The sequence below is a fragment of the Ailuropoda melanoleuca genome, chromosome 2, assembly GCF_002007445.2.
Source record: "Ailuropoda melanoleuca isolate Jingjing chromosome 2, ASM200744v2, whole genome shotgun sequence".
In the NCBI taxonomy this organism is placed as follows: domain Eukaryota; kingdom Metazoa; phylum Chordata; class Mammalia; order Carnivora; family Ursidae; genus Ailuropoda; species Ailuropoda melanoleuca.
The window spans coordinates 108,266,671-108,284,290 of record NC_048219.1 but is presented as its reverse complement, the minus strand read 5'-3'; the positions used below and the strand labels follow the sequence as shown (position 1 = coordinate 108,284,290).

Here is a 17,620-nt window from a genome sequence, read left to right as displayed (position 1 = left end):
TGCAAACAAAGTGATGCCTCATTGACTTAGGACAGACAGCAACAGAGCATCCATGTACGTCAGAAAACATCTTCCTTCAGTGATATGTCAAGTAGGGTGGTCACGGCTACTTTCCTGAGATAGCTCCAGGGCAGTACTGGGGGGAAAAAAATCAAACAAAAGACCTCAACAGAGCCCTGTGCAACAAAAAGATGCTAGGATAAGAAAACTTAAAGCAAAACTAAGATCATTTCGATTTTTGGAAAAGATTTTTTATTCAGTGTTTAAGATTAAAAACTACAAGATATTGTTTGCAGCTGATGAGCAAAAAAGAGAAAAGTTAAACATAAATTATCATCTGATTGGGTGGTTAAAAATGCTCTCAGAGTCAAATTACTCCGTGACATAACCAGTTACCTTGTGTGGACTTCAAAGTTCTGGAGCAAAATAGCTCTAAACAAAACGTGTCATCTGAGGGCATGGGGCTAATGGGTATATGAGATACTGAGTAACAAAGCGGATAAAGGGGGGCTGTGGCAGACCTTTTGATTCTTTTAGGCTTCTAGCAATTGGTTACCATATGCAAGGACCTAGCGGCCAGTTATCTCATCTCTTGAGTTGTCTGAGGAGTTAAACAACTTTAACCCACTAAGCAGGAATAAAGAGACTTTATAGACCAGCCGGAAAACAAAAAAGCAGTCCCACTTCTCCAGTAGAATTTTAGTTGCATTAAATCATAAGGGAAACAATGATTATTGCACATACTGTACTTGTCACACTACATCTGTTGAGTAGAGTTTCCATTCCAGGTGTTGTTTTCATCTTCACCGTCATCTTGAGTCCTCAATCTGTAGATCTTCCCCTCCTTTTTAAAGTCTTCCCCCCGTTTCTCCAGCACTCTTTTCCTGACTGGGTCCCTGATGTAAGAAGAGAGGGAGAAAAGAGAAGGCGACAAAAAGTGAAAACAGCAGTAATACAAAGCTGTTTCCTTTACACTTCGTCAGGACAGACAGCTGTACTTTATGGAGAGTCCAGGGGAGATACTCGTATCTCCTAACATGATGGCACAAGACTTTACACGTTTTTGGCAGTTTAACTTCATCTGTTCTCCAAGCCAAACCAGCCCAGTCACTGCTCCATTTCCATGAATCTCTTAACGACTTTCTAAGCTTTAGGAGAATGGGGCCATCTGCTAACCAATCTTTCATTATTTAACAAACTGATTTATCTACTAAAACGTGTATAACTTACACAGCACCCTAGAGTTTATCCAAGCTCCATTCCTAGCCTAATTTACAGAAATAATCAATAATTTTTAATCCTTTCATAATCTGTAAGAAGGATTGATTTATATAAAAACTATTAAGAACAAACAGACTGATGGAGTCCAAGATGGCAGAGGAGTAGGAGACCTAAATCTCGTCTTGTCCCCGGAACTCAGCTAAACAACTATCAAATCATTCTGAACACCTGCGAACTCAACAGGTGATTGAAGAAGACTAGTGGCAACTCTGCGAACAGAAAAGTGACCACTTTCTGCAAGGCAGGAGGTGCAGAGAAGTGAATCCAAGGTGATATACGGGAAGACAGACCACAGGGGAAGGGAGCCTCCGTCAGCCAGCTACCAGCAAGTGATAGAGCAGCGGTGTACAAAATCGGAACTTTTAGAAGTCTGCTCTGGTGAGGGACGTCACTCTGGTGGCTAAGCAGGGGGGTGGAACCCTCACTGGGACAGTAGGGTCTCAGGACTCTCAGGGTCACAGGAAGACCCGAGGTGCCTAAGTGCAGCAGAGCTCCCAGGTATTAGAGTGGGTAAGCAAGCCGCAGAGTGAGCCCAGCAGTGGGCTCTCAGCTCGGGGTTGAGATAAACCGTGATCCGCAGCACAGCTGAGCCCCTGCTCTTTGAGCTCTTTGAGCAGGGGCCCAACAAGCAGCAGATCTGGGGAGACTCCCCTTCCTCCCCTGAAAAGAGTGGCATGGGAGCACACCGTAGGACTCTGCTGGGTTTGAGACTCCAAACGGGGTCGTGTGCCAGAGATAGGAACGCTCAGTCACAGGCCGGGTGAGCACAGAGTGCAGTCAGAGACCAGGGAGACAAGAGTGACTGACTGCTTTTCCCTGAGGGCACACTGAGGAGTGGGGCCCTGAGCCCTCGGCTCCTCCAGGGCCAGAAATTGGGAGGCCGCCATGTTCATTTTCATCTACTGAGGCTGCACAGAAAGCCTTCAAGGAACAAAAGCTACCAAGAGCAAACTGGAGCAGATTACTTAGCCTGGCCCCTGGCAAGGGCAGTGCAATTCGTCCTGGAGCAAAAACATTTGGATAATCAATGCAACAGCCTCTCCCCCAGAATATCAGCAAGAACATCCAGCCAAGACCAAGTTTACTGATCAAAGGGAACTGCAAAACTCTAGTGCTAGGGGAACACAGAACTCATGGCTTTTTCCCCATGATTCTTCAACTTTAAATTAAAAAAATTTTTTTTTAAATTTTTTTCAACCAACTTATCAATTCCTTTCTTAAAATCTTTAATTTTCATTTTTACACTCATATTCTATCCCTTCATTATATTTAACCTTATTTTTGTATATATATGTTTTTTGTTCTTTAAAATTTTGGGATGCAGTTTCTTCTAACAGACCAAAATACACCCAAAATCTAGCGTATGGCTATGTTCTTTCTATTCATCAGCCTGATCATATTCTCACCTCCCCCAACCCTGGTTTTAGGTCTCTTCTGATTTGTTTAGTGTATATTTCTCTAGGGTTGTGGTTGCCTTTTGAGTATATTGTTCTCTTGTTCATCTATTCTTCTCTGGACAGAATGACAAGATAGAAAAACTCACCTCAAAAAGAAAACAAGAGGCAGTACTGACTGCCAGGGACTTACCTGATACGGGCATTAGTAAGATGTTGGAACTAGAGTTCAGAATAATGATTATAAAGATACTAGCTGAGCTTGAAAAAAGCATAGAAGACACTAGACAATCCCTTTCTGGAGAAATAAAAGAACCAAAATCTAACCAAGTCGAAATCAAAGAGGCTATTAATGAGGTGCAATAAAAAATGGAGGCTCTAACTGCTAGGATAAATAAGGCAGAAGAGATAATTAGTGATAAAGAACAAATGATGGAGAATAAAGAAGCTGAGAAAAAGAGAGATAAACTACTGGATCACCAGGGGAGAATTCGAGAGATAATTGATATCATAAAGCTAAACAATATTAGAAAAATTGGGATCCCAAAAGAAGAAAAAAGGGCAGGAGGGCAGAAGGTATACTGGAGCAAATTATAGTGAACTTCCCTAATTTGGGGAAGGAAACAGGCATCAAAATTCAGGAGGCACAAGGAACTCCTGTCAAAATCAATAAAAATAGGTCAATACCCTGACATCTAATAGTAAAACTTACAAATCTCAGAGATGAAGAGAAAATCCTGAAAGCAGCTCGGGACAAGAGGTCTGTAACCTATAACGGTAGAAACATTACATTGGCAGCAGACCTATCCACAGAGATCTAGCAGGCCAGAAAGGACTGGCACGATATAGTCAGGGTACTAAACAAGAAAAATATGCAGCCAAGAATACTTTATCCAGCTAGGCTGTCACTGAAAATAGAAGGAGTGATAAAAAGCTTCTAGGACAAACAGAAACTAAAAGAATTTGTGATCACCAAACCAGCCCTACAAGAAATACTGAAAGGGGTTCTCTAAGCAAAGAGCGAGCCCAAAAGTAACACAGACCAGAGAGGAACAGAGACAATAAAAGTAACAGTCACCTAACAAAGAACAGACAATATAAAGTAATACAATGGCACTAAATTCGTATCTTTCAATAGTTACCCTGAATGTAAATGGGCTAATGCCCCAATCAAAAGATACAGGGTATCAGATTGGATAAAAAAGCAAGACCCAGGGGGGGAGGTTAAGATGGCGGAGGAGTAGGAGACACCTTTTTCAGCCGGTCCCCTGAGTTGAGCTGGATAGGTACCAGACCAGCAGGAATATCCACGGAATCAGCCTGAGACGCAGGAAGATACATCTGGATCTCTACAAATGAACATCTCCAGCGCTGAGTATCGAGGTACGAAGCGGGGAGCCGTGAAACCGCGCACAGATATCGGAAGCTAAACAGAAGGGGGAGGGAGCCGCCGTGTCAGGGCGCCGGGAAGCGGTAGCCACCTGCAAGGGGGAGTGGACAGACCGCGGACCCGCACGCTTGAGACAGCAGGCTGAGAAGGGAGCTCCGGGAGCGTACGCGAGAAGGCTGGCGGTTGGCGGGCCACCTGCACGGGGGAGCAGGCAGACTCGCGGACGGCACCCGCGAGACAACAGACTTAGAACGCGAACTCCAGGAGCGCGCGCAGGGCGGCTGGCGGGCCACCTGCACCGGGGAGCGGGCGGACCGCGGACCCGCACTCTGGAAACGGCAGACTGAGTCCGTGAGCCGGGAGCGTGCACCACCAAGCATCTCACGGAGCTCCGGAGCTCCGGTGTGCTCACTGGATCGAGGCTGAGACCGGGAGCTCCGGGAGCGTCCGCGGGGCGGCTGGCGGCTGGAGGGCCACCTGCACGGGGGAGCAGGCGGACTCGCGGTCAGCACCCGTGAGACACCAGACTGAGACGGGGAGCTCCGGGAGCCCGCGCGGGGCGGCTGGCGGCGGGCGGGGTTGGAAACACAAAGGACAGAGACGTGCCGGCCCTGGAAGTGAGGGCTGGGACGCCGGGTGTGGGGCGCACAGCCCGGGATGCTGCAGGGTTGAGCAGCACCAACAGAAACAGAGTTAAAGTGGCCAGAACATCAGTGGAGAACGATCCGCGATCCCTCTGTTCTGAGACAGAGGCTGAATTTCAGCCGCTGCTGCTCTCTCAGAAGAGGCATAGCAAACCGCCAGGGAAAGCCGCCAGAGAACAAAAGCCCGGAAATACCGGCTCACAGGGTGCCCATCCCCATCCCCCCTCGCAAGGGACACAGAGACTCTACCCAAACAGGGTTTTCTGAGTACCTGCAGGCAGGCCCCTCCCCCAGAAGGCAGGCTGAAAAATCAAGAAGCCCACAACCCGGAGCGCCTGAGTGGCGCAGTCACCAAGCACCTGTCTTCGGATTAGGGTGTGATCACAACGCTCCGTAAGGAGTCCTTCATCGGGCTTCTCCACCGGGAACCTGCTTCTTCCTCTCCCACTCCTCTGCTTGGGTTCCCTTTCTTGCTGACTGTCTCTCTCTCTCTCAAATAAATAAATAAACTCTTTAAGGAAGAAGCCCACATCCCTAAGATCTCTATAAAACAAGGGCGCACGGCCTGGGTCCCAGTCAACACTTGGGCTCTGGACAACCCTGCAATCTCTCTTCATCAGAATGACGAGAAGGAGAAGTCCCCCCCAGCAAAGAAAAGATAATGAGTCTGTGGCCTCTGCCACAGAATTGGCCTCGGCCACAGAATTAATACATATGGATGTATCCCAATTATCAGAAATGGAATTCAGAGCAACAATGGTCAAGATGATGAGTAAACTTGAAAAAAGCATCAGAGAAAGCGTTGCTGAGAATATAGAATCCCTAAGGGCAGAAATGAGAGCGAATCTGACAGAAATTAAAAATTCTATGAGCCAAATGCAGTCAAAACTAGAGGCTCTGACGGCCAGGGTCACCGAGGCAGAGGAACGCGTTAGCGAATTGGAGGATGGGTTAGTAGAAGAAAAAACGAAAATAGAAGCTGGTCTTAAAAAAATCCACGCCCACGAATGTAGATTACGGGAGATTACTGACTCTATGAAACGATCCAATGTCAGAATCATCGGCATCCCTGAAGGGGTGGAGAAAAACAGAGGTCTAGAAGAGATATTTGAACAAATTGTAGCTGAAAACTTCCCTAATCTAGCAAGGGAAACAAGCATTCGTGTCCAAGAGGCAGAGAGGACCCCATCCAAGCTCAACCAGGACAAACCTACGCCACGGCATGTCATAGTGCAATTCGCAAATATTAGATCCAAGGATACAGTATTGAAAGCGGCCAGGGCAAAGAAATTTCTCACGTACCAAGGCAAAGGTATCAGGATTACGTCAGACCTGTCTACAGAGACCTGGAATGAGAGAAAGGCTTGGGGGGGCATTTTTAAAGCTCTTTCAGAGAAAAACATGCAGCCAAGGATCCTTTATCCAGCAAAGCTGTCATTCAGAATTGATGGAGAAATAAAGACGTTCCAAAATCGCCAATCATTAACCAATTTCGTAACCACGAAACCAGCCCTACAGGAGATATTAAGGGGGGCTCTATAAAGGTAAAAAGGCCCCAAGAGTGATACAGAGCAGCAAGTCACAACCGATACAAAGACTTTAAAGAGAAATGGCATCATTAAAATCATATCTGTCAATAATCTCTATCAATCTAAATGGCTTAAACTCTCCCATAAAACGCCACAGGGTTGCAGATTGGATAAAAAGACATGACCCATCCATTTGCTGTCTACAAGAGACTCATTTTGAACCCAAAGATGCATTCAGACTTAGAGTAAGGGGATGGAGTACCATCTTCCACGCAAATGGACCTCAAAAGAAAGCTGGAGTAGCAATTCTCATATCAGATAGACTGGATTTTAAACTAGAGGCCATAGAGAGAGATACAGAAGGGCACTATATTATTCTTAAAGGAAGTATTCAACAAGTGGATATGACAATTATTAATATATATGCCCCCAACAGGGGAGCAGCAAGATACACAAGCCAACTCTTAACCAAAATAAAGAGACATATAGATAAGAACACAGTAATAGTAGGGGACCTCAACACCCCACTATCAGAAATAGACAGAACACCCTGGCAAAAACTAAGCAAAGAATCAAAGGCTTTGAATGCCATACTCGACGAGTTGGACCTCATAGATATATATAGAACACTACACCCCAGAACCAAAGAATACTCATTCTATTCAAATGCCCATGGAACATTCTCAAGAATAGATCATGCTCTGGGACACAAAACAGGTCTCAGCCAATACCAAAAGATTGAAATTATCCCCTGCATATTCTCAGACCACAACGCTCTGAAATTGGAACTCAACCACAAGGAAAAACCTGGAAGAAACTCAAACACTTGGAGGCTAAGAACCATCCTGCTCAAGAATGACTCGATAAACCAGGAAATCAAAAAACAAATTAAACAATTTATGGAGACCAACGAGAATGAATACACAACGGTCCAAAACCTATGGGATACTGCAAAGGCAGTCCTAAGGGGGAAATACATAGCCATCCAAGCCTCACTCAAAAGAATAGAAAAATCTAAAATGCAGTTTCTATATTCTCACCTCAAGAAACTGGAACAGCAACAGAGGGACAGGCCTAACCCACTGACAAGGAAGGAGTTGACCAAGATTAGAGCAGAAATCAATGAATTAGAAACCAGAAGCACAGTAGAGCAGATCAACAGGACTAGAAGCTGGTTCTTTGAGAGAATCCATAAAATTGATAGACCACTGGCAAAACTTGTCCAAAAACAAAGAGAAAGGACTGAGATTATTAAAATTATGACTGAAAAGGGAGAGGTCACGACCAGCACCATTGAAATTGCAAGGATTATTAGAAACTTTTATCAACAGCTATATGCCAAAAAACTAAACAATCTGGAAGAGATGGAGGCCTTCCTGGAAACCTATAAACTACCAAGACTGAAACAGGAAGAAATAGATTTCTTAAATAGGCCAATTAACTATGAAGAAATTGAGTCAGTGATAAACAACCTTCCAAATAATAAAACTCCAGGCCCAGACGGTTTTCCTGGGGAATTCTACCAAACATTCAAAGAAGAAATAATACCTATTCTCCTAAAGCTATTTCAAAAAATAGAAACAGAAGGAAAGCTACCAAACTCATTCTATGAGGCTAATATTACCTTGATCCCCAAACCAGGCAAAGACCCCCTCAAAAAGGAGAATTACAGACCGATTTCTCTAATGAATATGGATGCCAAAATCCTCAACAAGATCCTTGCTAATAGAATCCAACAGTACATTAAAAGGATTATCCATCATGACCAAGTGGGATTCATACCTGGGATGCAAGCATGGTTCAACACTCGCAAATCAATCAATGTGATACATCATATCAACAAGAAAAGACTCAAGAACCATATGATCCTCTCAATTGATGCAGAAAAAGCATTTGACAAAATACAGCATCCTTTCCTGATTAAAACCCTTCAGAGTGTAGGAATAGAGGGTACATTTCTCAATCTCATAAAAGCCATCTATGAAAAGCCTACTGCAAGCATTATTCTCAATGGGGAAAAGCTGGAAGCCTTTCCCTTAAGATCAGGAACACGACAAGGATGCCCACTCTCGCCACTATTATTCAACATAGTACTAGAAGTCCTTGCAACAGCAATCAGAAGACAAAAAGGGATCAAAGGTATCCAAATCGGCAAAGAAGAAGTCAAACTGTCTCTCTTTGCAGATGACATGATACTCTATATGGAAAACCCAAAGGAATCCACTCCCAAACTATTAGAAGTTATAGAACAATTCAGTAAGGTGGCAGGATACAAAATCAATGCCCAGAAATCAGTTGCATTTCTATACACGAATAACGAGACTGAAGAAAGAGAAATTAGGGAATCCATCCCATTTACAATAACACCAAAAACCATACGTTACCTTGGAATTAACTTAACCAGAGACGTAAAGGACCTATATGCTAGAAACTATAGATCACTTTTGAAAGATATTGAGGAAGACATAAAAAGATGGAAAAATATTCCATGCTCATGGATTGGAAGAATTAACATAGTTAAAATGTCCATACTACCCAGAGCAATCTACACTTTCAATGCTATCCCGATCAAAATACCGAGGACATTTTTCAAAGAACTGGAACAAATAGTCCTTAAATTTGTATGGAACCAGAAAAGGCCCCGAATCTCCAAGGAACTGTTGAAAAGGAAAAACAAAGCTGGGGGCATCACAATGCCGGATTTCGAGCTGTACTACAAAGCTGTGATCACAAAGACAGCATGGTACTGGCACAAAAACAGACACATCGACCAATGGAACAGAATAGAGAACCCAGAAATGGACCCTCGGCTCTTTGGGCAACTAATCTTTGATAAAGCAGGAAAAAACATCCGGTGGAAAAAAGACAGTCTCTTCAATAAATGGTGCTGGGAAAATTGGACAGCTACATGCAAAAGAATGAAACTTGACCACTCTCTCACACCATACACAAAAATAAACTCCAAATGGATGAAAGACCTCAATGTGAGACAGGAATCCATCAAAATTCTAGAGGAGAACATAGGCAACAACTTCTATGACATCGGCCAGAGCAACCTTTTTCACGACACATCTCCAAAGGCAAGAGAAATAAAAGATAAAATGAACTTATGGGACTTTATCAGGATAAAGAGCTTCTGCACAGCCAAGGAAACAGTCAAAAAAACTAAGAGACAGCCCACGGAATGGGAGAATATATTTGCAAAGGACACCACAGATAAAGGACTGGTATCCAAGATCTACAAAGAACTTCTCAAACTCAATACACGAGAAACAAATAAACAAATCATAAAATGGGCAGAAGATATGAACAGACACTTTTCCAATGAAGACATACAAATGGCTAACAGACACATGAAAAAATGTTCAAAATCATTAGCCATCAGGGAAATTCAAATCAAAACCACACTGAGATACCACCTTACGCCAGTTAGAATGGCAAAGATAGACAAGGCAAGAAACAACAATTGTTGGAGAGGATGTGGAGAAAGGGGATCCCTCCTACATTGTTGGTGGGAATGCAAGTTGGTACAGCCACTCTGGAAAACAGTGTGGAGGTCCCTTAAAAAGTTAAAAATTGAACTACCCTATGACCCAGCCATTGCACTACTGGGTGTTTACCCCAAGGATACAGACGTAGTAAAGAGAAGGACCATATGCACCCCAATGTTCATAGCTGCATTGTCCACAATAGCCTTCCATAGGAAGGAGCCGAGATGCCCTTCAACAGATGACTGGATTAAGAAGCTGTGGTCCATATATACAATGGAATATTACTCAGCTATCAGAAAGAACGAATTCTCAACATTTGCTGCAACATGGACGGCACTGGAGGAGATAATGCTAAGTGAAATAAGTCAAGCAGAGAAAGACAATTATCATATGATTTCTCTCATCTATGGAACATAAGAACTAGGAGGATCGGTAGGGGAAGAAAGGGATAAAGAAAAGGGGGGTAATCAGAGGGGGGAATGAAACATGAGAGACTATGGACTGTGAGAGGCAAACTGAGGACTTCAGAGGGGAGGGGGTGGGGGAAGGGGATAGCCTGGTGATGGGTAGTAGGGAGGGCACGTATTGCATGGTGCACTGGGTGTTATACGCAACTAATGAAGCATCAAACTTTACATCGGAATCTGGGGATGTACTGTATGGTGATTAACACAATATAATAAAATAAAATAAAAAAAAAAAAGCAAGACCCATTGATAGGCTGTCTAAAAGAGACTCATTTTAGACCCAAAGATACCTCCAGATTGAAAGTGAAGGGGTGGAAACCTTTATATCAGACAAGTAAGATTTTAAAACCAAACACTATAAGAAGAGATGAGGAAGGACACTATATCATAATTAAAGGGTCTATCCAGCAAGAAGATCTAACAATTGTAAATATTTATGCCCCTAACATGGGAGTGACCAATTATATAAGCCAGTTAATAACAAAATCAAAGAAACACATTGACAATAATACAATAATAGTAGGGGACTTTAACACCCCACTCACTGCAATGGACAGATCATCCAAACAGAAGATCAACAAGGAAATAAGGGCTTTGAATGGCACACTGGACCAGATGGCTTCCCAGATATATTCAGAACATTCCATCCCAAAGCAACAGAATATGCATTCTTCTCTAGGGCACATGGAACATTCTCCAGAATAGATCACATCCTGGGTCACAAATCAGGTCTCAACTGGTACCAAAAGACTGGGATCATTCCCTGCATATTTTTGGACCACAGTGCTTTGAAACTGGAGCTCAATCACAAGAGGAAAGTTGGAAAGAACTCAAATACATGGAGGCTAAAGAGCATCCTACTAAAGAATGAGTGGGTCAACGAGAAAATTAAAGAATTAAAAAAATTCATGGAAACAAATGAAAATGAAAACACAACTCTTCAAAATCTTTGGCATGTAGCAAAGGTGGTCCTAAGGGAAGATATAGCACTACAAGCCTTTCCCAAGAAACAAGAAAGGTCTCAAATACACAACCTAACCCTACACCTAAAGGAGCTGGAGAAAGAACAGCAAATAAAGCCCAAACCCAGCAGGAGAAGAGAAATAATAAAGACGAGAGCAGAAATAGAAACCAAAAGAACAGCAGAACAGATCAAGGAAACTAGGAGCTGGTTCTCTGAAAGAATTAATAAGATTGATAAACCCCCGGGCCAGACTTACCAAAAAGAAAAGAGCAAGGACCCAATTAATAAAATCATGAATGAAAGAGGAGAGATCACAACCAATACTGAAGAAATACACACAATTATAAGAACATATTATGAGCAACTACATGCCAACAAATTAGACAACATGGAAGAAATGGATGCATTCCTAGAGACATATAAACTACCAAAACTGAACCAGGAAGAAATAGAAAACCTGAACAGACCCACAACCAGCAGGAGAACTGAAGCACTAATCAAAAATCTCCCAACAAACAAGAGCCCAGGTCTAGATGTCTTCCCAAGGGAAGTCTACCAAAATTTAAAGAAGAATTAATACCTATTCTTCTGAAACTGTTCCAAAACAATAGGAATGGAAGGAAAACTTTGAAACTTTTTATGAGGCCAGCATTACCTTGATACCAAAACCAAAGACCCCACCAAAAAGGAGAATTACAGACCAATATCCCTGACGAACATGGATGTAAAGATTCTCACTAAATTACTAGCCAATAGGATCCAACAGTACATTAAAAGGATTATTCACCACTACCAAGAGGGATTATTCCTGGGCTGCAAGCGTGGTTCAACATCCGCAAATCAATCAATGTGATACACTACATTAATAAAACAAAGGACAAGAACCATATGATCCTCTCAATAGATGCAGAAAAAACATCTGACAAAGCACAGCATCCTTCCTTGATTAAAACTCTTCACCGTGTAGGAATAAAGGGTACATAACTCAGTATCATAAAAGCCATCTATGAAAAAACCACAGCGAATACCATTCTCAATGGGGAAAACTGAGAGTTTCCCCCAAGGGCAGGAACACGGCAGGGATGTCCACTATCACCACTGCTGTTCAACATAGTACTAGAAGTCCTAGCCTCAGCAATCAGACAACAACAACAAAAAAAAATAAAAGGCATCCGAATCGGCAAAGAAGAAGTCAAACTCTCACTCTTCACAGAAGATATGATACTTTATGTGGAAAATGCAAAAGATTCCACCCCAAAACTGCTAGAACTCACACAGGAATTCAGTGAGGTGGCAGGATATAAAAGCAATGCACAGAAATCAGATGTATTTCTATATACCAACGAGACAGAAGAAAAAGACATTAAAAGAGTCGATCCCATTTACAATTGCACGCAAAACCATAAGATACCTAGGAATAAATCTAACCAAAAAGGCAAAGGATCTCTACTCAGAAAACTATAAAATACTCATGAAAGAAACTGAGAAAGACACGAAGAAATGGGAAAACGTTCCATGCTCATGGATTGGAAGAACTACTGTTAAAATGTCTATGCTACCTAGAGCAATCTACACATTCAATGCAATCCCTATCAAAATACCATCAATTTTTTTCACAGAACTTAAACAAATAATCCTAAAATTTGTATGGAACCAGAAAGACCCCAAATAGCGAGAGGAATGTTGAAAAAGAAAACCAAAGCTGGTGGCATCACAATTCCAGACTTCAAGCTCTATTACAAAGCTGTAATCATCAAGACAGTATAGTACTGGCACAAAAGCAGACACATAGATCAATGGAACAGAATATAGAACTCAGAAATGGACCCTCAACTCTATGGCCAACTAATCTTCAACAAAGCAGGAAAGACTATGCAACGGATAAAAGTCTCTTCAACAAATGGTGCTGGGAAAATTGGACAGCCACATGCAGAAGAATGAAACTGGACCATTTCTTTACACCATACACAAAAACAGACTCAAAATGGATGAAAGACCTAACTGTGAGACAGGAATCCATCAAAATCCTTGAGAATACAGGCAGCAACCTCTTCGACCTCAGTCGCAACTTCTTCCTAGACATGTCGCGAAAGGCAAGGGAAACAAAGCCAAAAATGAACTATTGGGACTTCATCAAGATAAAAAGCTTTTGCACAGCAAAGGAAACAGTCAACAAAACCAAAAGACAACCGACAGAAATGGAGAAGATATTTGCAAATGACATATCAAATAAAGGGCTAGCATCCAAAATCTATAAAGAACTTATCAAACTCAACACCCAAAGAACAGATAATCCAATCAAGAAATGGGTAGAAGACATTTCTGCAAAGAAGACATCGAATGGCCAACGAACACATGAAAAAGTGCTCAACATCACTCGGCATCAGGGAAATACAAATCAAAAGCACAATGAGATACCACCTCACACCAGTCAGAATGGCTAAAATTAGCAAGTCAGGAAATGACAGAAATACAAATCAAAGCACAATGAGATACCACCTCACACCAGTCAGAATGGCTAAAATTAACAAGTCAGGAAATGACAGATGTTGGCAAGGATGCAGAGAAAGGGGAACCCTTCTACATTGCTGGTGGGAATGCAAGCTGGTGCAGCCACTCTGGAAAACAGTATGGAGGTTCCTCAAAAAGTGGAAAATAGAGCTACCCTACGACCCAGCAATTGCACTACTGGGTACTTACCCAAAGATACAAAGGTAGTGATCCACAGGGACACCTGCACCCCAATGTTTATAGCAGCAATGTCCACAAGAGCCAAACTATGGAAAGAGCCAGATGTCCACTGACAGATGAATGGATAAAGAAGATGTAGTATACACACACACACACACACACACACACACGATGGAGTATTACACAGCCATCAAAAAAATGAAATCTAGCCAGTTGCAATGATATGGATAGAACTAGAAGGTATTATGCTAAGCGAAATAAGTCAATCAGAGAAAGACAATTATCATATGATCTCACTGATACGCAGAATTTGAAAAACAAGGCAGAAGATCACAGGGGAAGGGAGGAAAAAATGAAACAAGAAGAAACCAGAGAGGGAGACAAACCATAAGAGACTCCTTATCTCAGGAAACAAACTGAGGGTTGCTGGAGGGGAGGGGGGGCGAGGCTGGGTAATGGACACTGGGGAGGGTATGTGTTGTGGTGAGCGCTGTGTATTGTGTAAGACTGATGAATCACAGGCCTGTACCCCTGAAACAAATAATACATTATATGTTAATAATTTAAAAAAAGAAAGAAAAAAAAAGTTAACTCATGCAACAATCTGGTTAAAACAAGGGACAGATGCAAATCTAGTGATAGGAAGATCAATTGGATTATTCCAATGATTCTGGTGAGAAATTATGAGATCTTTGACTAAGGCAGTGGAATGAAACAAAATATATTTTGGAGATTAAATCTGTGAAACTTTGACAGATTAGATATAGAAGGTAAGGAAAAAGAGAGAAAAAGTTGACTGAATTTTATTTGAGTGACTAAATGAATAGATTTAGAATAGAAAGGAAAAGGTCTGTAGGAAAATATGTTTTATTGTCCAATGAATAAATGTATTTCATAAATGACACTGGGAAAAAAAAAAAGAACAAACAGTCTTTCAGCACCTGCAAATGGAAAGGAAAACAGGTGAAATTTAAGCTAATACATTCTCCTATGGTCGGGGGGGTGGAGGGGGGGTCCAACAGTGGAACACAAAGCTTTGCTCTCAAGATATACATTCATTCAACCTTTGCCGCAACCCAGTATCTCTTCCCTTACTTGAAAGAAGTTTTAAAAGCCCACACAGCAGGGCACCTGGTTGGCTCAGTCAGAAGAGCTTGTGACTCTTGGTCTCAGGGTCATGAGCTTGAGCCCCACGTTGGGGGTAGTTTACTTAATTAAAATAATAATAATAATAATAATAATACTAAAAAAAAAACCCACACAGCAAGCTATGCTATGTAACAGTAATTCAGAATTAAATGCTTCTACCCATTGCTCAGTAAGAGTTCTAAAATTCAGGACTAACAAGACCTAGTTTGAATGCTGTTCCCAGTATAGAGAAGAATTTCCCTGTATGTACTAAGTAATGTACTAAGGATAAGTACTAAGTAATGTACTAAGGATATGACTGGTCTTCCTAATAGTTATAAAAGAAACCAAGATAAAGGCTAAATCAGCTCAGTCACAATATCCACTAAGTCTTCATCTAGAGAGTCAATAGGATATAAGACTAAGGACTTTCCTTACTGATGGCAGACAGAGGCAAGGATTTTAATTACTTATCACAAAGGATTGGTGTATGTGGTATAATATGTATTAATGGCTCAATAGTGCTTAAAAACAAGAGATACATATTATAATAAATCGTGCTATTATTTAATTAGAAAAAGCCACAATCCCGCCTTCCAGGAAAATACTTCCCATTAACCTGTTTTAAATATGCAGAATCTTAACAGAGGTATGAGCTAAAATCATTGGTGGTGTTTAGAATTACCATTCTAACCTTGGCCATCTGCAATAAAAAGAAGACCTCTTGTTTAAGGGACTAGTGTAAAATAACACTCTGAAGAAGGCACCACTTTCAAATGAATATCCAGTTTTCTCAGTTTGGTCTTTCTCTGAATGAAAACAGGAAGAAGACAGGAAGCAGATCAAAGACCTACCAGGGATTAAAATTATCTAAAGCCCAGTGACACCTCCAAAAAAATGTATGCAAGATAACTGTGAGAAATTAATTAAATGAAATATCTTGTTGGACAAAACATGGTTAGCAAGAAAGATACTATTTAGACCAAGCAAAAGATGTGATAAGGAGAAGTCAATAAATAATAAAACCAGCAGAAGTGATATTGATTTTTATGGAGTAGGTTCTAGAAAGGTGGTTGAGAAAACTCAGGTAGTGAGCTTCCCAGGAGAGATGAAAGAGTAAAATTTCAGAACATTTAAGTTTTTTCCCTTACGTAGAAAGATGGCAAAGTACCCATAACAAAAATGTTCATTTTGAATAAGGCATTGGGCATTACTAACACATTCTGCATATGGGGAAAACACAAACAGATACCTTTTTTCTGAGTTGCTAGATGCCGCAAGGTTTGAGGACTCCGATGCTGCTGCTCTCACAGAGGTCTGTGCAGGAGGGTTACTAAAGAGGAAGTTGCTAATCAATCTCCAGATGGCAAGGAATGGGTAAAGGACTGTCCCCAACAATGTCCAAAAGTCTCCACTGGAAGAATGTACCATGGATGTAGTTGGTCTTCCTGCCTAAAAATTAAGAAATGAACCTCAATAAAGGCTACATGAGCCCAATCACATCACACTCAAGGTTCTGTATGAATCTTTTATCTAGAAAACAAAGTCCTGTTGACTTTAGTTTACTGCAAGAAGGTAAAATTACCATCTTCTGCTGTTTTTCAGGTGTATATTTTATATAAACTTCTGAGACCTCTAGGAGCTCTGTTTTTTAAAAGAGTAATCATAACACACTGAAACAGAAAGTAGTTCTTGGTGAAATGAACCAATTATTTTTAAGAGAACAAACTTTTTCTAATGAAATTAACAACTTTGGTAAGAAAAGTCTTCCTTGCTTATTAAAAAATAGGGAATGGTTTCAAAACCTCAGTTAATACAAATTAATCCTGATTACTGGAAGGCTAATTGTTTTAGGTGTGGGGCTCTAGTTCAGAACGAGGAAAACATTCCTAATCAAAATACAGAAGACCCAGGCTCTCCATCTCTGGCACTTAGGGGATGCCTTGGCAAAGTCATTTTAAACTTACTGAGCCTCTTCATTAGAGATTAAAATATTGTTGTAGGATCAAATGTGATGAATGTGTTTAAAAATCATGTTACTTTTATGTTAAAATCTTTTTTTAAAAACTTGGTAAACAGTAGGGTTGTACATAAATAAAGGACACTAAAATTAGACCAATACTGTGCATTTCATATTTTCTTCTCTTACTGGTCATTTTTGTACATGAAAATAGGTGAGAAAAAAAGGTGAAAATTAAAATATCTATTTAGTGCCTCATTAGCAATACAAATATAAAATGCACAGGATAATGGAACAATAAATTAATCTAATATTTTTGGACAATCTGAATTTAATTATCCACAGTACATGTTTCACCTTCCCTTCCACTGATTTTAAGAAATGATCAAGAGTAGAACAAACAGCACTGTAAAGATAGAAAAAAAAAAAAAATACGTATATACATACTGGCAACAGTACCACTGAAGCACTTGGGGCAAGTTCCAAATCCAACAATTTCTTTTTATAATCTTCTTTGGTAAATTCCCTCCGGGGAAACATGGTTGCTAGTGAAAAATTACCGTAAGTGTTGCCAACAGTCTGTAACATAACAAGTTTTAAAACCTTACAAAGGTGTTTAAGACATTACACACCCAAATGCATCTAAAACAACTGCTTTAATTCAAACTGCCTTAATTTTAA

At 41.1% G+C, this 17,620-nt stretch overlaps 1 protein-coding gene across 1 annotated transcript in view; it reads right to left on the bottom strand.

Moving 5' to 3' along the window:
* Nucleotides 1–229: 229 nt before the first annotated feature.
* UBXN4 (UBX domain protein 4) overlaps nt 230–17,620 on the bottom strand; it is a 59,387-nt gene continuing 41,996 nt past the window's right edge. Inside the window, exons 11-13 of the mRNA XM_034654489.1 lie at nt 17,387–17,518; nt 16,232–16,431; nt 230–896 (exon numbers count right to left, since the gene is read on the bottom strand). Of these exons, the coding sequence (XP_034510380.1) occupies nt 758–896; nt 16,232–16,431; nt 17,387–17,518 (471 nt within the window). The 3' untranslated portion in view covers nt 230–757. The remainder of the gene's footprint in view (nt 897–16,231; nt 16,432–17,386; nt 17,519–17,620) is intronic.